At 41.3% G+C, this 24,571-nt stretch overlaps 1 protein-coding gene across 8 annotated transcripts in view; it reads left to right on the top strand.

Annotated features, from left to right (window-relative positions):
- Window positions 1–24,571, top strand: part of LAMA2 (laminin subunit alpha 2) — a 394,697-nt gene that overhangs the window by 205,275 nt on the left and 164,851 nt on the right. For all 8 annotated transcript variants that reach the window (XM_030022177.1, XM_030022172.1, XM_030022175.1 and 5 more), the window contains exons 13-16: window positions 12,283–12,384; window positions 12,970–13,181; window positions 19,898–20,009; window positions 23,905–24,018. In XM_030022177.1, coding sequence (XP_029878037.1) covers window positions 12,283–12,384; window positions 12,970–13,181; window positions 19,898–20,009; window positions 23,905–24,018 — 540 coding nt within the window. The remainder of the gene's footprint in view (window positions 1–12,282; window positions 12,385–12,969; window positions 13,182–19,897; window positions 20,010–23,904; window positions 24,019–24,571) is intronic.

Genomic DNA, 24,571 nt, shown 5'->3' with positions numbered 1-24,571 from the left:
TGCAGTGTCGTGGTTTAACCCCAGCCAGCAACTAAGCACCACGCAGCCGCTCACTCACTCCCCCCCCACCCAGTGGGATGGGGGAGAAAATCGGGAAAAAGAAGCAAAACCCACGGGTTGAGATAAGAACAGTTTAATAGAACAGAAAAGAAGAAACGGATAATGATAATGATAACACTAATAAAATGACAACAGCAATAATGAAAGGATTGGAATGTACAAATGATGCGCAGTGCAATTGCTCACCACCCGCCGACCGGCACCCAGCTAGTCCCCCGAGCGGCGATTCCCCGCCCCCACTTCCCAGTTCCTATACTAGATGGGACGTCATATGGTATGGAATACCCTGTTGGCCAGTTTGGGTCAGGTGCCCTGGCTGTGTCCTGTGCCAACTTCTTGTGCCCCTCCAGCTTTCTCGCTGGCTGGGCATGAGAAGCTGAAAAATCCTTGACATTAGTCTAAACACTACTAGCAGCAACTGAAAACATCAGTGTTATCAACATTCTTCTCATACTGAACTCAAAACATAGCACCGTACCAGCTACTAGGAAGACAGTTAACTCTATCCCAGCTGAAACTAGGACAGTATCCACCCCTTATTCTATACCATTGACGTCATGCTCAGTTCCCATACCTTTAGTTACATCCTGGTCAGTCATCAACACCTTATCTATCACTTTGAGACATATGAACAATGATATATATATATATGTATACATACACAGAGATATCATCCCTTTAGTTTATGTGTTATGTTCATTAAATGTTCATTGAGTTCATTTAGTTCCTGACTCTGGGCTCCATCCGTCATACCAGTCTTTCTGGGCAGGAGGGATGGTGCAAAGTCCTCTCAGTCGGTAGAGCAGAGTTGGGCTTCAGTGCAGTGTGACGAGCAGTTGACATTGGACGCAGCAGGAGGATGGTGTGCACTGTTGGATTGTTGCATGCTGGAGTCAGTTCTGGTTCCATCACTACTGCGCTTCGCTCAGTTTTATCACAGTTTTTCTTGCTTGATCTAAGTGATTCTTACTATAGTACTATGGATATAGCATATAACAATTATAGTAATGATAACATACAGTAGCAGGGTTATATAGCAACTAGTATCATACAGTTTAATTCTGGCTATTCTCACCTAAAATTAAATCCCCTTGAGGCACACATCGGACTTCCCCATCTTTTCGCATCACCCACCAAGTGCACCCAGGCCCTTGAGCAAAAGCAATCCCACGAATGGGTTTACCTTTGCCTGAGGCAGGAGTAACCCAGACTGTCTTCCCTAACATATTTTTTGTGTGCACTACAGGGACTTTATCCCCTTCTACAGTACGTAAAAATTCTGACTGGGCAGGGCCACCCCGATTGGCAGATCCTCTGGTGTTGACTAACCAGGTGGCTTTTGCTAAATGTGTATCCCAATGTTTGAAAGTTCCACCCCCCATTGCTCTCAATGTAGTCTTTAACAGTCCATTGTATCGCTCAATTTTCCCAGAGGCTGGTGCATGATAGGGGATGTGATACACCCACTCAATGCCATGCTCTTTGGCCCAGGTGTCTATGAGGTTGTTTCGGAAATGAGTCCCGTTGTCTGACTCAATTCTCTCTGGGGTGCCATGTCGCCACAAGACCTGCTTTTCAAGGCCCAAGATAGTGTTCCGGGCAGTGGCATGGGGTACAGAATATGTTTCCAGCCATCCGGTGGTTGTTTCCACCATTGTGAGCACATAGCGCTTGCCTTGGCGAGTTTGTGGAAGTGTGATATAGTCAATCTGCCAGGCTTCCCCAAATTTATATTTCAGCCATCGTCCTCCATACCACAGGGGTTTTAACCGTTTGGCTTGCTTAATTGCAGCACATGTTTCACATTCATGGATAACCTGTGCAATAGTGTCCATGCTCAAGTCCACCCCTCGGTCACGAGCCCATCTATATGTTGCATCTCTTCCCTGATGGCCTGAAGCATCATGGGCCCATCGAGCCATAAATAGCTCACCCTTATGTTGCCAGTCCAAGTCCACCTGAGCCACTTCAATCTTGGCAGCCTGATCCACCTGTTGGTTATTTTGATGTTCTTCAGTGGCCCGACTCTTGGGTACGTGAGCATCTACATGACGTACTTTTACAACCAGATTCTCTAGCCGGGATGCGATATCTTGCCACAGTGCGGCAGCCCAAATGGGTTTACCTCTGCGCTGCCAGTTGCTCTGCTTCCACTGCTGTAACCACCCCCACAGGGCATTTGCCACCATCCATGAGTCAGTATAGAGATAGAGCACTGGCCACTTTTCTCTTTCAGCAATGTCTAACGCTAGCTGGATGGCTTTCACCTCTGCAAACTGACTCGATTCACCTTCTCCTTCAGCAGTTTCTGCGACTTGTCGTGTAGGACTCCATACAGCAGCCTTCCACCTCCGATGCTTTCCCACAATGCGACAGGACCCATCAGTGAACAGAGCATATTGCTTCTCATTTTCTGGCAGTTTATTATACAGCGGGGCTTCTTCAGCACGCGTTACCTCCTCCTCTGGTGACATTCCAAAATCTTTGCCTTCTGGCCAGTCCGTGATCACTTCTAAAATTCCTGGGCGACTGGGGTTTCCTATGCGAGCCCGTTGTGTGATCAGTGCAATCCACTTACTCCACGTGGCATCAGTCGCGTGATGTGTAGAGGAGACCCTCCCTTTGAACATCCAGCCCAACACTGGCAGTCGGGGTGCTAAGAGGAGCTGTGTTTCAGTACCAACCACTTCTGAGGCAGCTCGAACTCCTTCATATGCTGCCAATATCTCTTTTTCAGTTGGAGTATAGCGAGCCTCGGATCCTCGATATCCTCGACTCCAAAACCCCAGGGGTCGACCTCGGGTCTCCCCGGGTGCTTTCTGCCAGAGGCTCCAGGTAGGGCCATTCTCCCCGGCTGCAGTATAAAGCACATTCTTAACATCTTCTCCTGCCCGGACTGGCCCAAGGGCTACTGCATGAACAATCTCCCGTTTAATTTGTTCAAAGGCTTGCTGTTGCTCAGGGCCCCATTTAAAATCATTCTTCTTCCGGGTCACTTGATAGAGAGGGCTTACAATCAGACTGTAATTTGGAATATGCATTCTCCAAAAACCCACAACACCTAAGAAAGCCTGTGTTTCCTTTTTATTAGTCGGTGGAGACATAGCTGCTATTTTGTTGATCACATCCATTGGGATCTGACGACGTCCATCTTGCCATTTTATTCCTAAAAACTGGATCTCCTGTGCAGGTCCCTTGACCTTACTTTCTTTTATGGCAAAACCGGCTTTCAGAAGGATTTGGATTATCTTCTTCCCTTTCTCAAAGACTTCTTCTGCCGTGTTGCCCCATACAATGATGTCATCAATGTATTGCAGGTGTTCCGGAGCTTCACCTTTTTCCAGTGCAGTCTGGATTAGTCCATGGCAAATGGTGGGGCTGTGTTTCCACCCCTGGGGCAATCGATTCCAAGTGTACTGGACACCCCTCCAAGTAAAGGCAAACTGTGGACGACACTCTGCTGCCAGAGGGATTGAGAAAAACGCATTAGCAATGTCAATTGTAGCATACCACTTGGCTGCCTTTGACTCTAGTTCGTATTGAAGTTCTAGCATATCTGGAACGGCAGCACTCAGCGGTGGCGTAACTTCATTCAGGCCACGATAGTCAACTGTTAGTCTCCACTCCCCATTAGACTTTCGCACTGGCCATATGGGACTATTAAAGGGTGAGCGAGTTTTGCTGATGACTCCTTGGCTCTCCAGTTGGCGAATCAACTTGTGGATGGGAATCAGAGAGTCTCGGTTGGTGCGATATTGCCGCCGGTGCACCGTCGTGGTAGCAATTGGCACTTGTTGTTCTTCAACCCTCAGCAACCCCACAATCGAAGGGTCTTGAGAGAGACCAGGCAGGGTAGACAGCTGTTCAGTGCCCTCCGTCTCCAAGGCAGCTATACCAAAAGCCCATCGATACCCCTTCGGGTCCTTAAAATACCCTCTCCTGAGATAGTCTATGCCAAGGATACACGGAGCCTCCGGACCAGTCACAATGGGGTGTTTCTGCCATTCATTCCCAGTTAGGCTTACTTCAGCTTCCAATACAGTTAACTCTTGGGATCCCCCTGTCACACCAGAAATACAAATGGGTTCTGCCCCTTTATAACTTGATGGCATTAGAGTGCACTGTGCGCCGGTGTCTACTAGAGCCTTATACTCCTGTGGGTCTAACGTGCCAGGCCATCGAATCCACACAGTCCAATAGACCCGGTTATCCCTTTCCTCCACCTGGCTGGAGGCAGGGCCCCTCTAATTCTGGCCAGAGTATCCGGTATTCACTTCTCGTAAAATTGGCTCAGAAGTCCCTTCAAGAGGATCAGAAATAAGATCAGCCCTTCTGCTCTGTTTGGAAACTGGAGCGGCATTTTTCCTAGTAGAATCCCCTTTTGTGGTGGTTTTTCCTCGCAGCTCACGTACCCGTGCATTTAGGACCGAGGTAGGTTTTCCATCCCATTTCCTCATGTCCTCTCCATGATCACATAGGTAAAACCACAGGGCACCTCGCGGTGTGTACCTTCTATATTCTCTCTCTTGGGCAGAGGAGCGCTCACTCCTAATAGCTGAGACATTGGTCCTTACAGGTGGGCAATAGGACATATCCTCTTTGAATTGTTGGAAATCCTCGGACAGCTTCTCCACAGCCGAAATGCAGGCTTGTAGGGAGGAGGAGAGATTTTCTTCGTATTGACGGAGTTGGCGAGCCACTTCATCCACTGTCGGTGCCTCTTCGTCTTTCCAGGTCATTATTGCCAGTGAGTTGGCATAGGACGATGGTGCGCTCCGTACAAATTTCCGCCACATGGGTCGTGTGCATTGGACTTCGTCTGGATCTTTGGGTAATTGTGGGTTGTCCGGGTCATGATGAATCGTCTCTAGCACAGCTAATTCCCTCAGATATTGGATACCTTTTTCCATGGTGGTCCACTTGCTTGATTGACATATAACATCTTCCTTAAAGGGGTACCTTTCCTTCACACTTGACAAGAGTCGCCTCCAGAGGCTGATGGCTTGTGTTCCTCTTCCAATTGCCTTGTCAATGCCACCTTCCCTGGCAAGCGATCCCAGCTGCTTGGCTTCCCTACCTTCTAATTCCAAGCTATTAGCCCCATTGTCCCAGCATCGGAGAAGCCAGGTGATAATATGCTCACCTATACGGCGGCCAAAATCTTTTCGCATATCTCGCAGCTCACTCAAGGATAGGGACCGGGTTATTACCTCTGGTTCTGCCTCTTCCTCCTGTTCCCGTGATGGCCCTGGTTCACCTTCATCCTTTGCTAAGCGAGCTGATTTTTTATATTTCTTTTTCTGTACGGGGGCAACTGATACTGGTGCAGGTTGATCCGCTGGTTCAGTTGCAGTATCACTCGCCGGGTTTTGGATATCTGCAGCGTCTGTCGCCAAGGTTTGGGTAGCAGCGTCTGTCGCCAAGGTTTGGGTAGCAGCAGTGCTCGTCGCTGGGGCTGGAGGGACCGCAGTGCCTGTTGCCAGGGTTTGGGTAGCTGCTGTGCTCGTTGCTGCGGCTGGAGGGGCTGCAGTGCCTGTTGCTGAGGTTTGGGTAGCCACAGTTCTCATTGCCAGGGCTGGAGGGGTCACGGTACCTGTCACCAAGGTCTGGGTGGCCGCAATGCTCGTCGCCGGGGCTGGAGGGGCCGCAGCGCCCATTGCCGGGGTTTGGGTGACCGCAGTGCTCATTGCTTTGTTGTTAGGTCCAGAGACCTTCTCTTCCCCTTGGGGGTGCTGAGTTGTGTCGAACAGGGCTCGATAGGCATGGGCCAGGCCCCAGCACGTTGCAGTGATTTGTATCTCTCTGGAGCTGCCGGGGTGACAGCATACCTTTTCCAAATATTTTACTAGTTCTTCTGGATTCTGCATTTGTTCAGGGGTGAATTTCCAAAACACTGGAGGTGCCCACTTTTCTAGGTACTTGCCCATACTACCCCACACACCCTGCCACTCATAATTATCCAGCCTCGGGGCAGACCTCTGGGTGATCTTCTTAAATAGTTGTTTAACCTTAAACAAGAGCTGAACCACATTCAGAAGCATGCTAATTCCCAGCAGTAGGGCTAGGACCGTGCTGGTATCAACATCCCAAGAGTATTCAAATTTTTCAAAATTCCCAAACACCATTGTAACTGGACTGAAGGAGAAAGGAGAGGGGAAAAAAGGTATCCCACTCATAGACTGGTTTTCCAAGGAGGAAAGGTAAATGGTATAATTATTAATAGTTTCCCACAGATGGCTCCCGCAGTATAAAGGTGACAATGCTGAGTGCAAATACCGGATTAATTCCACAACTGATGACTTTATCATACCATAAACCAGTGTTATACAATACATCAAAGCAAAAACCTTAATCCACCTCCCACGGATGATAAGCAGGAGAAGAGGGACTACATACAGCAAGCGAGGTGATGCATAACAGAACTTTAAAAACCAGAGCAACAACTCTAAGAACACATAAATCAACATAATGACCAGCGACTATAAGACCAATATAATGAATGCTTATAACAAATTTGTTTTAACGAGCTCTGGTCAGGTTTGTCGTTATCTCAACCCTTCGAGCCCCACGTTGGGCGCCAAAATGGACTGTCGTGGTTTAACCCCAGCCAGCAACTAAGCACCACGCAGCCGCTCACTCACTCCCCCCCCCACCCAGTGGGATGGGGGAGAAAATCGGGAAAAAGAAGCAAAACCCACGGGTTGAGATAAGAACAGTTTAATAGAACAGAAAAGAAGAAACGGATAATGATAATGATAACACTAATAAAATGACAACAGCAATAATGAAAGGATTGGAATGTACAAATGATGCGCAGTGCAATTGCTCACCACCCGCCGACCGGCACCCAGCTAGTCCCCCGAGCGGCGATTCCCCGCCCCCACTTCCCAGTTCCTATACTAGATGGGACGTCATATGGTATGGAATACCCTGTTGGCCAGTTTGGGTCAGGTGCCCTGGCTGTGTCCTGTGCCAACTTCTTGTGCCCCTCCAGCTTTCTCGCTGGCTGGGCATGAGAAGCTGAAAAATCCTTGACATTAGTCTAAACACTACTAGCAGCAACTGAAAACATCAGTGTTATCAACATTCTTCTCATACTGAACTCAAAACATAGCACCGTACCAGCTACTAGGAAGACAGTTAACTCTATCCCAGCTGAAACTAGGACATGCAGTAATATACTTTTGCTTTTGAAGGTGTCATGTTCTTTTGTGTTAGGCCTGAGATCAAAGCCTTTCTGAGCTAAATCCATTCTGATATAGATTTTACCACTAAACATATGAGCAAGGTGCATGTGTTTTATTTCAATAATACACTTACTGTGTAACACTTTATTCATTTGTGAAATGTATTTTATGTCTTCCAAGTTGTTTTCTAAATATAAATACAAAGTGAAGTGATTTGAAAGTCATCCATTGGTGGGGAAACCATAGACCAGCCACTTTCTAGATTCCTTTGACTATACAAAGGACTTCTTTCAGTTGTCTACACATAGCCACATAGTGACACATCAGATGCCCCAGTATCTTCCATCTAGTTTCCACTCAAGAGGGTCATGGTCATGTAATTCACAAATCGGCAACTATATTAAGATGCTTTAATCATGAACTGAGTCTCTTCCTAGCTGGCAGAAGAGCATTTTACTGTTTAATGAGATAAGGGATTGTAAACAGCACCCTGTTTAGTGGAGGTAGCTCCTGATCTTCTGAACTTACATTTGGCAGATGTTGATCAGAAGAAATGAGGCAGCCTCTAGTATAGCGCAGTAAGTGCTAAAACTTTACGGGCAGAGTTACAAGAGGCATTGGAGAGGGAAAGTGTGAATCACCAAATGATTCAAGAGTAAGATGGGTTATAAAAGCTGTATAAGAAAGAGGTACTCTCCAATGACATTTGCTGGAGGGATCCTGACAGCTTGCCTCAGAAAAGCATTGACAGCAGACTGACTAAGTGGAGGAAGAGAAAGACTTCTAGAATTTGATTTCCATATGAAGAGATGCAAGCTTTCCTCATCTATAGCTTTGCAAGTATTTGTAGCAATGCTGTTTGTTTTCAATGCTGTAAATATTTGTGGTTTATTATCACTTGTCTTGATTTAAAAGTGATTTTAGTGTGGCAGGCATAACATCAAAGCATGCTTTACACAAGGTAGTACTAAGTGCTTCCTCCTACCCTCCAGCTTTCTTCCTGTTGAGCTTGGGCATTTGTTCACAAGAAAGGAGCCATATCTCCTGCTTCAAATAGTTTTGGCTGACCCAGAATGCAACTGTCAGGATGTCATAACCAGTCATTTCTGCTCTCTGGTTATATCCTTTAACAACATGTAACATAATAGTAGAAGTACAGTTAACCATGAACAACCAAAAAAAATTAACTAGCATCTGCCAGAAACTTGGTGGATTAGAATTAAGATAGCTGTGATTTCTCTCTCCTATACTTGTATTTCTTGGGGAGTCTGTGACTTTTCTTGAACATGTAGATTCTGCCTCTTGAGCTGGGAAGAAATATTTGATGTATTAATCTGAAGACAGGTGGGAGAGACAAAGAAAATTCTATGGAACTTCCTTGACGTTTTTAGTCAGCTATTCTTGGCCCAACAATACATGCCTTTGTCACCAGCAAGGCAAACTTTTATGGTCTGTTCTCTTTGGTGTTGATATGACTTTGGATGACAATCCTTGAGGCAGAACTCTGAATCTTTGGGTGATACAGAGAACAACGTCAAAATGAAGGGATCTCACAGGTGCCCAACTTCTGTATTGCCGTTGTATTCAAAATTCAGTGAAAAGTATTTTTTGCACTAGATGAGACATAATTGTTCATGCAGCACGTGGATTGACCTCTGAATTCTTTTGCCTGTGAGTGAACTTGTACTTTAAATGTACAAAGGAAGGAAATTACCTTTATAAACAATGGCAGAAGGAAGTACTACTTTCTGTTTTATATAAGTTTGGGGTTTTTTTTCTAATCTACATTGGTATTATACAGCACATAAGGTAAATATATATTCTGAACTACCAGGTACTCTCTCCGATAAGTGCCATTTTGGGACGTTGAATTCAATGTGCGATCCTGTTTGTGATATGCAAATCTTGCCAGTTGCAGCTGTGAAACTCAGACTGCTGTGGCTAGCAGAGACCTCAAGAGACTTCTTAGTCATATTCCAACTCTTAGGCATCATACCTAGAGTATTTCTGACATGTTTGAACTGCTGTTAAACATTTAATGAAGGAATTCAGTAGCATTTTCAAGTAGCTTGACACTGTTTTGACCATCCTTACAGTCAGAAAGCTTTCTGTATATTCAAGCTGAATCTTCTCCATGCTTCCCTGCAGTTGCCACAGGAAAATAAAAATGGCCATTTCATTTTTCCAGTCTTTTATGTTTTGGTAAACTGTTTTCCTATTCCTTCTTAGTGTTCTCTTTTCTGGACTAGTCAAACCCACCCCTTTCCTCTAGTGTTTCCTGTTGGTTATGTTTTAGAAGTCCCTAATCCATTCTGGTTGCTTTCTCTAAACTATTATCTGTTTGTCTACTCCTTTCTAACAGAGTTTTGGTCAAAGTTTGCGTTGTTAAGTGCTTTTCTATTTGCATTTATTTTAAATCAGAACCTTTTCTTTTTTTTTTTTTTTTTTTTTTTTTCCTGTATGACCTATCAATTCCCCATGTTGGATTTTCATTTATTAAGGTAAAAGTTAACGTAGTTGGGAAAAAGTAAAACCTGTCTTGGTACATATTTTTTATAGGTTGCCTGAAACCACACAATCTTTGTTTTCCCATTATTTTCACTTTCTTGAATACTTGTGGTTTGAACTTGAAACAGAAATGATAAAATTCTGCAAAAGTTACTCTTTTAAAATGTTTGTCTAAAGCTGAAAGCAATTCTGGGTACTTCTTGCAGCACTTCGGGTATCTAAATTTGCTATATTCCTCTTACAGTTATAAACCAGTGTTTAGCCTTGACCACAGGCAAAACAAAAATGCTGTACAAGGTGTGTCTAAGGAAAAAAAGTGTTTTCATGTTGTTACGGTCAAGGCTGAATGTAGTTGCATTGGTCCTAACAGGTTTGCATACTATGCAGATAAACATCGGAGACTGATGTTCGCGGATGATACTACACTAGGAGGAGCTATGGACTCCCTCGAGGGTAGAGAGGTCTTACAGAGAGATCTGGGTAGACTAGAGAGCTGGGCAATCACCAACCCTTTGAAATTTAACAAGAGCATGTGTGGATTCTGCACCTGGGATGGGGTAATCCTGCTTATACATGCAAATTGGGGGACAAGAGGCTGGACAGCAGCCCTGCAGAAAGACATCTGGGCGTTTGGGTTGATGGCAAGCTGAATGAGAGTCAGTAGTGTGCCCCGTCAGCCAAAAGGGCCAACCATGTCCTGGGGTGCATCTATCACAGCATAGCTAGTTGGTTGAGGGGGGTGATTGTCCCACTCTACACTGCACTGGTGCAGCCCCACCTTGAGTACTGCATGAAGTTTTGGGCGCCTCAATATAAGGACATCAAGCTATTAAGAGCGTGTCCAGAGGAGAGCGACCAAGATAGTGAAAGGTCTCGAGGGCAGGACTTCCAAGGATCATCTGAGGTCACTTGGTTTGTTTAGCTTGGAGAAGAGAAGGCTGAGGGGTGACCTTATCGCAGTCTACAACTTACTCAAGGGAGGCAGCAGAGGGGGAGGTGCTGATCTCCTCTGTCTGGTGACGAGCCGTAGGACACGAGGAAATGGAGCGAAGCTGCATCAGGGGAAGTTCAGACTGGACATTAGGAAAAGGTTCTTCACTGAGAGGGTAGTCGGTCACTGGAACAGGCTCCCCAGGGAAGCGGTCATGGCACCAAGCCTGTCAGAGTTCAAGGAGCATCTGGATGACGCTCTTAGTCATATGGTTTAGTTTTAGGTAGTCCTGCAAGGAATGGGGGGTTGGACTCAATGATCCTTATGGGTCCCTTCCAACTTGAGATATTCTATGATCCTATGATTCTGTTATCCAAGCTTTGGGTTACCAATTGGAGTGAATTTTCTGTCTTTAACTTAGCAATTAGCTGTACAGCCTCAGATGCAGTTTATGGATTTTTATACCTTTATGGATAATTCAAAATTAGTTGATTTCCATGCCTTAAATACTGGGACTTTTTTTCTCCCCTTAAATTAGATGCATCATAAAATAATGAAGTTGATGATTTTCACTCCTTTCTGTTACTGTGTGAAAAAACATCTAGTATGATGGCCAGAGACAGCACATTATGTCCTTGAGAATAACCAGATTATTCTCTTTGTAGAAGACTCGAGCTTGCTCTGTGGTCAGCAGTATGCACTGGAAGGGCAAAAGGATCCCTATGACTTCAGTAGTCTCTGAAAGGAGGCTCATGTTGCACTGAAGTATGAGGCAGATGCATTTAAAAACCAAAATGCAGCTCTTGCAACCTCTGATTTACCTATGTTGCTTCCAAACAATTAACAAAAAGCACTGTTTTTATACTGAACTCTGTCATTCAAGTCTGCAGCTTTTGCTTTGCATCCTAAAACTGATCTACTTTTTCTGTTTTTTCATGGAAAAGCTAGTGTCATTGCCATGGTTTTGGTTGCTGAAAGAGCATAGAAAAAATATATTGGCATGACATGAAAGCCTGGTTATTGACTTCTTACACTGAAGGCTGAGTCAAACTGAGAGAAAGGGCTGGAGCATTCTTTTAAAGTAAATTTTTTTGACTCCATGAGAGAAAATTCTTACTTTATTTTAGGTTAGAGTTTATTCTAAGAAAAACATCACTGGGCTTTTTTCTTTTTTGGTCATTTGCCCCATCAACAAAACTGAAGTTATTGAATCTTCTAAAGGTTGCTAAGGCTGCTGATGTAGAGGCCCAGCCTAAATGAGGACCACATAACTGAAATACACTGAAAACCTAATGTCAGTATCAAGTGGAAATTTGCATAGATTTCAAATCTGTTTCTGATTACTTTGTTAGTCCTTGTGTTTAAGGAATTTGCAGCCTTCAACAGGCATAGGAGAAAAATGACTGGGCATGATTTCTAGATCGTTGAGCAAGAAGGGAACGGTCCATAGAACTGTAATCCTCGGGTGCCTGCATATGGTTTTGCAACACTAGAAGTCTATTTCTGGGAAATACTGACACTGGAGAAAACTGCCCCCAAATGGTTAAAGCCCGTTTTCTTTCATTTAATTGCATTTTTCTGTCTTTTCCTCCGCAGGTAGCAGCTGCTGGAGGACATCTGAAATTTACAGTCTCCTATGACTTCACAGAGGAAGAAGAGACAGTTCAAATGATGGTTCAATCTGATGTCATCATAGAGGTAAAGTGATAGTATTTTCAGCCACCAAAAAAAAAAAAAAAGAAAGAAAATTTCCTACTGCTTCAGATATGCAGTGTGAAGCCTGGTGGTTGAGGACACAAAACAGCAGGGTGCACGTAATTTCAGCTAATTTATAGTATCAGAAAATGGACACACGTTAGAGAACTAAAATCTTCATCATCTCAAGGAACCTCTGGCAATATTGCAGTAGCTTACAGAACTATATTCTTCCTGTTCATCAGGAAGAATGAAGAAATAAAATAATTGGTTGTTTGAGGTAACACTTTCACATTCTTTCAGCAGACCTGTTCTTGTGCGTCTTGGCATTGTATGAATTTGCTTTTGCTGATGCAAAACCATGACACTAGGTTTTAGCTGAATAAGCTAAACTTTCTTTTGCACTGACTTTCAACTTTATCAGGCAAGCCCATTTCAGGGTTATGAAAGGTGAACGTTATTCCTGATATTTATTATTCTTGTAAAATATATTATTCAGTAAATCCTGTACCCCAACTGGCTACAGATAGAGCTTTTTTTCCTGACATTTTTCATATTTAAATGTGTCTCTCTCATGGCTCTATCTAGGGAGGTGACTTGAGAATCAGCACTCCAAAAGGGGGGATTCACCTGCAGCCTTCTGAAGAGCACACTGAAGAAATTGTGCTGAAACCAGAATCTTTCTCTGTGCATGGCACTAACGTTCCAGTCAGCAGGAGGGAGTTCATGACTATCCTTGCAAATGTGAAGAGGATCCTTATACGAGCCACATACAGCTATGGGATGAATGCCATCTACAGGTGAATATGGGAAACGTGTCCGTTTGCTACAGGCAGCTTCTCAAAATACTTGTTTTCTCTCTTCAGAGAGCTAATGTGGAGAGCTAAGCTGATGTAATTTAAAACACACTAATTTATTATCATTAAATCCATGGCATTCCTTTACACTTTCAAACAGTTAGTATTTTTTTCATTTTGGGTAGGCAGGAGGAGGAGAGGCAACAGAAAGAAGCAGCCTTGTAAGAAAATGAAATCACATGGACTATTAAGGCATGAATGACAGTTCTATAAATAAGTTTATTTTGTGAACACTGTAATTCCCATGTATATGGTAAATCATGGATTACAGTAATGACATGTTGAAGTAAGAGATGATATATTGCTTATATATTGTTTTCACCATTTAATGAGCATACAGGGCCACATTAACAGTGGACCAGAGAATAATATCCTAAGTCTCTAAGCTGAAAAAGTGGCTCGAGGGGAGTTTTCTATGTTTTTAATCAGTACCACACAGAGAACTGTCTAATCCCAAAGCCTTTCCCTTGATTTATGTCATGCTGCCTGGACTGCTTAAAACCACTGATTTCATGTGAACTCTTCTGAGTCTTCTGATAAAATCAAAGACATGTTATATGGGACGACACAGTTGTTCTCTCTCAGTGGCTGCAGTGTGGTTGAACCTGTAAAGCTCATCTTGCATTTAAAATTTTCATAAGTGCATGAACAAATACTCCAGGTGGGCTAGAAGACAGCCTCTTTCCTAATACTGTATGATTGCACACTGTCTATACATTAATAGTTAGGTGGCATAAATAATATTATTTAAATTTGCAATGGAATTAATTGCATAGTAGTTTTCTACTCACAAGCCATGAAACCTGAAACATTCTCTAACCTACACATCACTTGATTCAGCAGCATAAGCCAATTTGGAATGGAGGGAGCTGATAGCACGTTAGTGATTATTTGCTGAGAGCGTAGATACAGTTTTTGTTACTGTGAAATTTCTTAAGCAATCCAAACATCATTTGAATGCTTAGGTAATTAAAATACATCCTAAATTGAAAGGCAGGTTATGTCAACAGCATGCAGTTTTCTGATTTGAGCTTTGGCAGTGTACATTTTTTCCCTGCAAAAAGAATTCGTGTTTCTTCAATCTCTTTCTGTGGTTAATTAGTATGTATTACCTCTCTGTAAATCAGTTGGTGAATCATAGCTAGGTTGAGTTTGAGCCAAACTGTTTCCGAATTTGCTCACTTGGCCATCAATCTTGCATCTCCTTGCATCCAGTTTGAAAACCTTTCACGGCCCATCACCTTCCCACCCTGGTGTTAGAGGAGAGTCAAACTACCAGGCCAGAACTCATCACTTATGCACTATGAGCAGACCATGAGGAGCTGTTAATCCACAGCTTACAGCTGAGACCAGTGGGAGCTCAGTGAGTGCTGTTCCTCCACTCTGTTCTCATTCAAATAAAATAAAATAAAATAAAATGTCAGGATTTTCCAAACTAAGGGGGTGCAGGAGCAGTTTTGGGGTGGACAATAGGGGCTTTTATGCTATGCTGTTTTAAAGGAGATAGGTATGATTGTTTGGGCCAAAGATCTTACTAAGTATTATGGGAAATGTAAACTTCAGCCGTCAGTGGTTTACATATATTGTGTACTGACATTTGCACTAGAATGAGAAGGGGACCTTTCCTACAAAACCCACTTTGGCTAGGCAGTTAAAATCTGTGAAGAAAGTGCATTGCTGGACATGCACTGGCTCCATCTTGCCTCTACTGTGGGACAGTGCGGGTGGGACAGATCAGATCCCCTCTGGGCAACAACATAGAGCTCAGGTCAGCACACACATGTAGAACTGGCACAGTCTATAGTTCATGCCTTGTAAGTTAAAAGTGGCAGACCTCTCAGTGGCACATTTGGAAGACTAGGCATCACCACCTGCATCCCGGATTACTGCTTTAGCCATTTGGCCATGTGTGGTGCCTCACTGTTTTGTAGTCTTGTTCATATTCAGCCTTTGGAACATTTTAGTGGTATGTTATAGACAACTTTCTGAAAACATGTCTTGGAAATATTCTTCGAGAAGAGCTCTGGGGCAAACATATAATTTATGCTTTGCAGGTTAGTAGCCACCATCTTCTACATGTAGTGACATTACAGTTAGGAAGGTTAGTCCCTTAAAGACAATGATTTAAAAGGGGGTTGGGGGAAGGGACTGAAGTAATTTTGAAGAGTACCTTTTCTGCTAGAAATGGTACCTCTCTAGCTGTCCCTATGGTGTCTCTTACCAGGGGAGAATGCAATGGTTACTGTGTTACTGTGATTACCATCAGCATGTCCAGAAGTCTCTGCAAATAGTTTGCTCTCAAGTAAACTATTTTATTTTATTGAGTGCTGTCAGGGTGCTCATTGCAGTTTAGTGTGACAGAAGAGAGGGTAAGAAATTCCAGTCACAATTAAATGAATTTAATTTTTTATCTTTGATTTAACTGGAGGAATCATAGTTTCACCCATCAGGGTGGGATTTACTGGGTGGAGTTAAGTCTTCTCAGAACAGCGCATGCTCCCAGTCCCAATCCCACTAGTACCTCCACATACACATGAGGTAGCAGCAACAGCATCTACTGTCATCCAGCCCAGCTTATGATCTGTTGTAGGCATATTGCTGATTTTCAGGGTATGCCTCAGTACAGACTTTTTTATATTCCCTTTGACTTTCACTCATGCTAAAACATACTAGGTGCAAAGCTGTGCTCATAACTCTAAGATCATGCAAAACAACACTTTTCTCCATATTCTGCCCTTTTAGAACTGCAGGAAAAATGCCCAGACCCAATGAAGAGGATATTCTTTGTGAAATCTTGGGCTGATTAAGGACTACTGTTGATGGGCTCCAAAGGAAGACATTTTTGCCAAAGAAATAATGTAGAGCTAAGCCTTAGTAGATAAGTAGATCTGAACTAAGAGTTTTTTATTGTCTTTTAAACAGGTATGTGTGGTGGACAGATGAATATTCCTCTGAGAGAGTAAAGACAGTCTGGCAAAGAGACAGAAATATTACAGGGTTGTTAGTGTCCTAGTTTCAGCTGGGATAGAGTTAACTGTCTTCCTAGTAGCTGGTATGGTGCTACGTTTTGAGTTCAGTATGAGAAGAATGTTGATAACACTGATGTTTTCAGTTGCTGCTAGTAGCGTTTAGACTAATGTCAAGGATTTTTCAGCTTCTCATGTCCAGCCAGTGAGAAAGCTGGAGGGGCACAAGAAGTTGGCACAGGACACAGCCAGGGCACCTGACCCAAACTGGCCAACAGGGTATTCCATACCATGGGACGTCCCATCTAGTATAGGAACTGGGAAGTGGGGGCGGGGAATCGCCGCTCGGGGACTAGCTGGGTGTTGGTCGGCGGGTGGTGAGCAATTGCACTGCGCATCATTTGTACATTCCAATCCTTTCATTATTGCTGTTGTCATTTTATTAGTGTTATCATTATCATTATCCGTTTCTTCTTTTCTGTTCTATTAAACCGTTCTTATCTCAACCCGTGGGTTTTGCTTCTTTTTCCCGATTTTCTCCCCCATCCCACTGGGTGGGGGGGGGAGTGAGTGAGCGGCTGCGTGGTGCTTAGTTGCTGGCTGGGGTTAAACCACGACAGTCAGATCCTGCACGAATGACAATTTCTGCCTCAAAGCATCAGCAGAATTATGCAACATACTAATTAGAGATTGCTGTATTAAGCAACCTGTTCATTTAAATACTGAAAGTTTTCAAAATGGCTAATGACTCCACATGTGTAAGGATCTTCAAGGGTGCTATTATAATCTGTGCTGGAGAAGAGGCCAGAATGGAGACATAGTAAGATTAAGCAACTTTCTTGCGGTCATGTAGAGAGAGGCTTAAAAATTCAATGGAGGTGTCTCCAGGTAGCAAGAGCTTTAACTTAAAGATTCTATTTTTCACCCTTGCTTAGTTTAACCTACTAGAAACATTAGTTAATCAGTAGCACTTACAAGTAGTTACTAAACAATATTAATGCAGTAATGGTGAATTTCACTCGAGCATGTTTTTGAGAACATTTTTGGGGTCATTTTAAGCTTAGAATGTTGTTATTGCTCTATGGCAGAATTAGGAAGCTTCCTCAAATGAGTGGGCTTTCATTTAGATGATCAAGTAGGATAAAAAATGAGAACACAGAAATGCAGCAATCAATTTGAAAGTGATTACAGCTTCCAGGTTTAAACTGAGATACTGCTCTAACTTGTCAGATCTTCCAAACTGCTGCAGTTAAGTCCATCTGTGGTGGAATCAACAGGCCAGGAAAAGAGAGCTCTCTCTTATCATTTTGTTTAATCTAGTATTGTTAGCTTGTGCTTCAAAGAAAGTTTAGTAGCACTGTTTCTTCAGTTTTAATATTCTGAGTGGCCACTGATGGTAAGTGTTGTAGACACTCAGATGGGCATTGGAAATTGTGTTACTAAAGATAATGGATTGTTTGCAACCACATATAGAATCAGTGCTAGATGCAAGGAGAGAGAGGGAAGGAAAGGCCGAGGGTTTTCTTCCATATGCAGAATTGGCTTCAAGACAAATGAGCAATGATTGGGTCAGTACTTCATGTGCCTTATGTAGCTGATGTGATTCAGATGCCTGGCATAGCAGACAGTAAACTATGCTGATACTGCCTGAAACGTCCCCTTCCCTTTTAATCTTGTTTGTTTTTAGTAGTCAACAGTTGCCTGCTGACAGTAACAGTCAGCTTAAATATTTGGTCTCGATGTCGAATTTCAAATTGTTCATGCGTCTCTAGGATCCAGTACCCCATTACTGCCAGCATTATGTATTTTAATGAATGCAGAATGGCATCAAGGAATCAAAATTGCAACATCAAAATGGGAGGAAAAAAAATCACTGCAGCTTTCTTCACTGAGTAACTGTTAATGCTAAAAACTGTTAAACACATTAAAATCCCATTTAGCAAATAGCAGAACGTAATGAAAATTGGAACAATTCAGTGAATACAAATGTGGGATAATACTGGGTGGATTGTTTCTCTGTGTGTAAGTGCTTCTCTTTGTTCCAAGATCTGTGCTGAGAGGGAACTAGCTGTAGTTCAAAGGATAAATAAAACTCGGCCTTTTACTAGTAATTTGTTTCTTCATTTACAGATTTTTCTTCTTCAATTGTTAGATTTTTTACTGTTAAAGTCATGACCATTTGATATCTAATATCCTAGAAATTGGTTATCTTATTGTAAGGAAAACTCAAAAGGATGATTGCAAAATAAGCATGCAGCAATGGAGTGAAGGGGAAATATTGAAAAGTGAGAGAGATCTTACTGAAGATCTGGATTGGAACATGCATCCTTCTCTTAAAATAGTTTCAAGAACCTTTTACAGAGGTTCTAGGACCACCAAATTAGGTTCAAGTTTGTAACTGCATTATCCACAATGGTAATCCCTCCAAAGGCCAGTCATATCCCTAGTGATGGTAAAATTTCTGCTTTTCTGAAGCTCCCATCCCAATTTCAGAAATCTTCCCTTTTTTCCCCTTACCTTTCGTGTCTGTCTTATTGAGAGTAGCCATAAAATTGAGTGGGAAAATATCCTGTCTTAATCTTTCCTCCAACTGCTGCAGTAACAACAAACTATTTTTCTTGGATGTTTTCTTATCCAAGGTCATCCAAATAATTTTCAGGATTTTTTGGCAGCCAAAAGATAAATGCCTTAGTGTGGAGGAAAAAAAGTTTGTCTTACATTTTCCAAAGAAAACTGATTATTAACAAAATGCATGTCATGATAGAAAGTTATTTTCTGCTGAAAAAGACTTCAGAAGAAGCTTTTCAGGTAGCTCTAGTAATCACTCTGTTAAGATTGCTGTGTCAAAATAAAAGTCATTGAGCTTCTATAATGCCTTAATGTTTCTTCTGAAATCTCATAAGAATTGAATCCCCAAATCCCAATTTCTTTCCCCAAATGGATACTGTTGAGGAAAACTACATCTGTTTCGCATATCACCTGTGAGATTATCAAAAGACTTGTTGTCTCTCTCATCGTACTTCCATGTTTTTTTAAATAAAAATCATGTTCAGTGTTTGGCTAAACAAGGGCTGTTTAGCCAATGTCTAGCATTTATTTTTTAAGGGCAGTTGTGCATGGAACAGAAAATTCTCTAACTCTGTCTTCTCTGTCATTGGGGAAACCAAAGTATGTGGTAGAAGATTTCCATCTTCTTTCATACACATAATACTTAGGTCCTCCTGGACAGAGCTGAAATCTTTTTCAGAGGTCAAATCTCCAGAATAAAAATACCCTATTACCAAAACTTAGTAATGTAATATTTTAGAAAGCTGGAGTAGTGGTTTATAAATTTTGAGGGCACTGCTTAGTGTCAAATTTACTATATATACAGCTTCAACGCAAGTTGGCACATGTGGCTTGCAGGCCAGGAATAGCCTTCGGTCTACTGGTACAGTGCTGTGAGACTTTTTAAATCTATTTTTATCAATGTGTGTCTGACCATAGTCTCCCTCACATGATGGACAAAAATAGTAACAAGCCTACAGACGTGTCGTTTAGGAAGAAATAGATGACTATGAAAACCTCCTTATTTTTAAACAGGAAAACATAAACAGGCCACTGAATGTCTCTATATACTATTTGTTGCATCCAGCTGCACATATGCTTCCATCTAATTTGCTATTGTAACTGTTTCATTTCTGTTACATCCAGACTAAGAAGCGTTAGCATTGAAGCTGCTGACCCCACTTCAACTGGGAGAAAGGTGGCATCTGCAGTGGAGTTGTGTGACTGTCCCCCGGGGTACGATGGTACCTCATGTGAGGTAAGTATCACGATGCAGTCTAAATCAATTGTGCTAACACTGTCATAGTTGTAAGCAGCCAGTGGCCCTGTGTTGGTAGAAAATGGTAAGAGACCTGCCCATTCCTGTTAGGAATTTGGTATACCTTGTCTAGTTATCTTTATTTCTAGGTGGTAGTTCATTATATTTGATAATATTTGAAATCTGAAGTTTTACACCTCTGTAGTGATTTCTAAGTTATGAAAAGACATTTCTCTTAACAAAAAGAAGTTGAAAGCAGTATTTGTACTCGTCAGCCAATTGATATTACAAATGCATGAAACTATCACAATTAGAAGGAAAATGCCAGTTATTTGACCTGTGCACAACAAAGCCAGATAAAATTATCTGAGTTAATGTGGTTCAGTTTCCTCTTTTGTTTTCCCAGGGCTTTGCCATTTGCCTTGGAGTCTTTGCGGATTGCATGTGTGTTCTTGTGAGAATTGTTTCACTTTAGTTTGGTCCTGTTACAGATAATAACATACACACATGCTCAGAAAATGCCCACTCTCCTAACAAATTCATTAGTTCACACAGAATGTATTCATACAAGTATACATATGATTAACTAGCTCACGTGGGCATAGCTTGGGGTAAATAGAAGCCAAAAAAAAATTCTTCAAAAGCTTTGCCTTTAAGGAAATTGTTTCAAACACCAAGATGCTCTGCTTCACAAAACTACAAACCATATGCCATTTACACAGGCACTCTAGGCATTTGCTTGTCAACTCCCTTTTTCTTTAAAATCTTCCATGCTTATATGTGATATTTAGGGCTTAGAGTCCAGTTTCATGCCAAATGTGGTTGCTTGTTGCTGGGGCTAGATAAACTAATGCAGAAAGAAGGCCTGAAGAAATTAATGGGTATTCCTATCACTTCCAAAATGGTACAGACAGAAAAAAAATACAACTGGAGAAGAGTATTGCCTACCTTGGCTGAGAATTAATTTTGAAGTATGACCAGTGTCTGTCTGTTCAATTACTTGAAGAAAAAAGCTGGATGAAGTGTCATTATGCTTCACACATTTTTTTTTTAATTGTCCATTTTTCCTCTCAGTTCAGATTTAGGTGTGATTTCCCAGAAAGCAGTTGGAAAGGCCCTGATTGCAGATGTTACAATATCTACTTTTGTAGTAGAAGCTGAAGGACTTGGGTAGAATTCCTGCCTTGATGTTGCTGAAATTCTCAGTCCAACGTTGTGTCCTTCAATGCTAAACCGTCTCTCCAATTCAAAACAGTCCCTGAAATTTGATATATACTTAAGATCATATTCCACAATAGAGAGTACATATATAGAGAGCTGCAAATTTAAAGTCTCTATGCACACTAGTGGGCATGGACATGCTTTGATTCCTGCCCTGGCTGAGCGCTAACCACAGACCTATTGAACTAAACTGTATTGCAGCACCTACCTGTATGTTGGTTTTCCTCCCAAGACTGAAGGCCGAGAAGATATGATAGACTTCTGCATGAGCACACCTTGCCTGTGTTCCCTCACTGAATTTCAGAGCATTTTGGACAGCTCAGAAATGCCATTTGACAAAGCTGGCCTATCTTGCGATAAAATTATACAGTTAAAAGTTTTAGTTTCCATGCCTTTATTCACTGAATTCACTTCTCATGAGTCTTTTGTAGCAGAGGTTCGACACATGATATCCATTGAACAGTTGTGCTTGACAGAAAAAAATGGGGAAATATTTTGGTGTTTTGAGTAGATGGTTGTGCTTTTTATAACAAGGACAAGCAAGAAAAAAAGAACAGTGAAGTTCTAGATTTCCAGGCAAACTAGCAGTTGAGAAAGTATGGAAAGATAAATTGAAAATGTGGATTTTTTTAGAATACCATATCTGGTTTCTTCTGAATACTTTTGGTGTTGTCCAACACTTTGCTGCTTCCAGTTTCAACCTGGCAGAGTTTCATTTTTATTGATTTTTGTGCAGGTTTTCAGTTTCATTTTCTCTTCTTCATTTATTTTAATGTATGTGTTTGTTTCCTGCATAATGATGTTATGGTTCCTGGCATAGATGCTGCAGCAATAAAACCAACCCTTATTTACTTCTTTTCTTTCTGTAAATGTTTCGGCATGATCAGTCTTCAGAAGACAATCAATCCCATTTAAAATATGCTGTCTCTTGTGAGATTGTTCCATTACACAAATTTTAAATTAATTTTCTCCAAGATTCTAGTCAAAGAAAATAGTTATGTTTTTGCTAGTATGTCTGAGAAATGAACACAGAATTGCATGAGCATAGGTAAAGCAGATAAAATTTTAAATTTCAAATAGCAATTGGGCTTATTTGTGATAGTTACTTTGCTCTACTCATGTGAATCTCCTGGCCTTTATTTGTCAACATCTTCACATCTAATTGCTCTTCTCCACCAGATTTATTCCCTTTCTATCCTCTCTTTTACTTCTACTGTGGAAGAAGTTGTGTTTAACTTGCATCACTGTGATGGTCAAGAACTTTCCTGAATTTTAACGTGACATCATTTCTTTTGTTAAGATCCCAATCTATAATCTTTTATTATAGATCTGTTCTAAGCCTTGCTGTTGATATTCCATGTCTAAGCCCTTAGAATTAGTGACTTTTGGAGCCTTATCTTGTGCAATATCATGTATATCTGTGCATGAGATCATTCTTTTCAGAATCACCAAAAGAGGAAAAAGATCTATAGTGTTATACAGAAACAGCTTAGGCATTTGCATCTCATGCCACAGAAAAAAAAAAATAGGGCAATTTCTTTTAACCTGTTTTTCTTTTTTGGATTTTTGTAACTCTGAATTTTAATTTTTAGTATTTATGGATTTTGTTAGGAATGAGTAACCAACAATGAAAAGAAGGAAAAATAAGGATAATGTCTCAGGTTTTGGAATGTTATTTTAAAAGCATCATTTCAATTCATCTTCAAATTACTTTCATGTTTTGCAGGAGTAAGACAAAAAGGAGAATCTTCTTGTTACCTTTTTGGAGAGTGTATGTGAAGGGGAAAGGATTTTCTTTATTAAATGATACTTTTAGTAGTCTATCACTACAAAACTTTCTCTTTGTGTTAGCCAGATGCTTTTGAAGGTCAACACTCTGTCATGCACTTTTTTATATTATGCAAAATCCTTGGATCACATGAGCAGTCTTATTGAAGAAAGATAGTTTGCAAAAACTATAAAGCCATTTGTGAGATATATAGTAAGGAAGACTGCTGCTTGACATCCTATTATGAAGAAATGGAATAGCTGAATTTTCGCTGATGAATCAGTTGTACGATGTCACCTTTCCTAAGAAAAAACTGGCCATGCATTTAATACTGATCTGAACTTAACATTTAAAAAAATAAAAAATCAGAGCATTTCCTTAAAGGGAAATGACAATACTTTATATTTCATAAGCACAATTTGTAAATAAAAGGATGGCTTTGTTTTCAAGCCTGTATTTATTTCAGTGTAGCCTTCTGTTGGACTCCAAACAAGAAAGACTAAATGGTATTTTAATTGCTCTTTGCAGCTGAACTTCTTAGAAAATATTTTTGTTGTTTTGGGCTTTTCTTCCCTCCTTCTCTCTCCTTCAGTACTTTGCCTTCTGGCTATTTTTCAATCTGTACCTCTTTTTTTGATGCTGTCATATTTCAGTTCTTCATTTTTCTGCTTTATTTTACCATTTCAGAAGAATGATCAAGTTACGGCTTCCTCTAATCTCACCCCTGCCAATAAGGCTAAGGTCAGTGCAAATCCATAGCACCAGGGAAGAACAACTTTCTAGAGAAACCAAATTTGACAAGTGTGTTTTTGTGTGTGCAACTATGAAATTCAACAATATTTTAAAAATCCCGTTCCTTTCTCTGTTCAAGCGAGAGTTTAACTTTTTATCTAATTCAACTTGCAGTCTTGCTGGCCTCGACACAGGCGTGTGAATGGCACAATTTTTGATGGAGTCTGTGCACCATGTACATGCTTTGGTCATGCAGAATTGTGTGATGATATCACAGGAGAATGCCTGGTAAGTGTCACTGCAGGAAACTTGACGGACATGGCCAACATGAATTCAATATACCTGTGCAATTGAATAAATGACCTGTGAGACCTGAAATACTCAAGGAAAAAAAAGCTAGCAATTAACAGAACAGGTCTTTATGTTGAACTGTTGCTGAAGTTAAGGATCCTTTCACACCAAGATATGGTAACTTGTGCAGTTAAACAAAAGGAATTTTTTATTCACATAGGATTTATGTTTTGAAATAGAATCTATAGTATAAGGTATGGCATGCAGAAAGCAGCAAATATATCAATATTCTTCCATGCAAGATTTATCTCCCCCTCCCATCTGTCTTCTGCAGTGTATTCAATTTATAGTATGTAGCAGGTAACTTTGTAAATTCTGTGCTAGTATGACAAGAAAATACTGTTAATGGCTTACTTAATCTAAATTCCTACTAAACCTTGAAGAAACACTTAGTAAATTGTACTTTAGAAAAATAATAAAAGCATATGATTTGGGCTAGATAAACTTTTTTTTCTTGTAGGCTATGGAGATTTTATGCAGTTATCTACTA

The sequence above is a fragment of the Aquila chrysaetos genome, chromosome 8 (genome assembly GCF_900496995.4).
Source record: "Aquila chrysaetos chrysaetos chromosome 8, bAquChr1.4, whole genome shotgun sequence".
In the NCBI taxonomy this organism is placed as follows: Eukaryota; Metazoa; Chordata; class Aves; order Accipitriformes; family Accipitridae; genus Aquila; species Aquila chrysaetos.
Note: the sequence above shows the minus strand (reverse complement) of the source record. Positions and strands in the feature narration are given on the sequence as shown.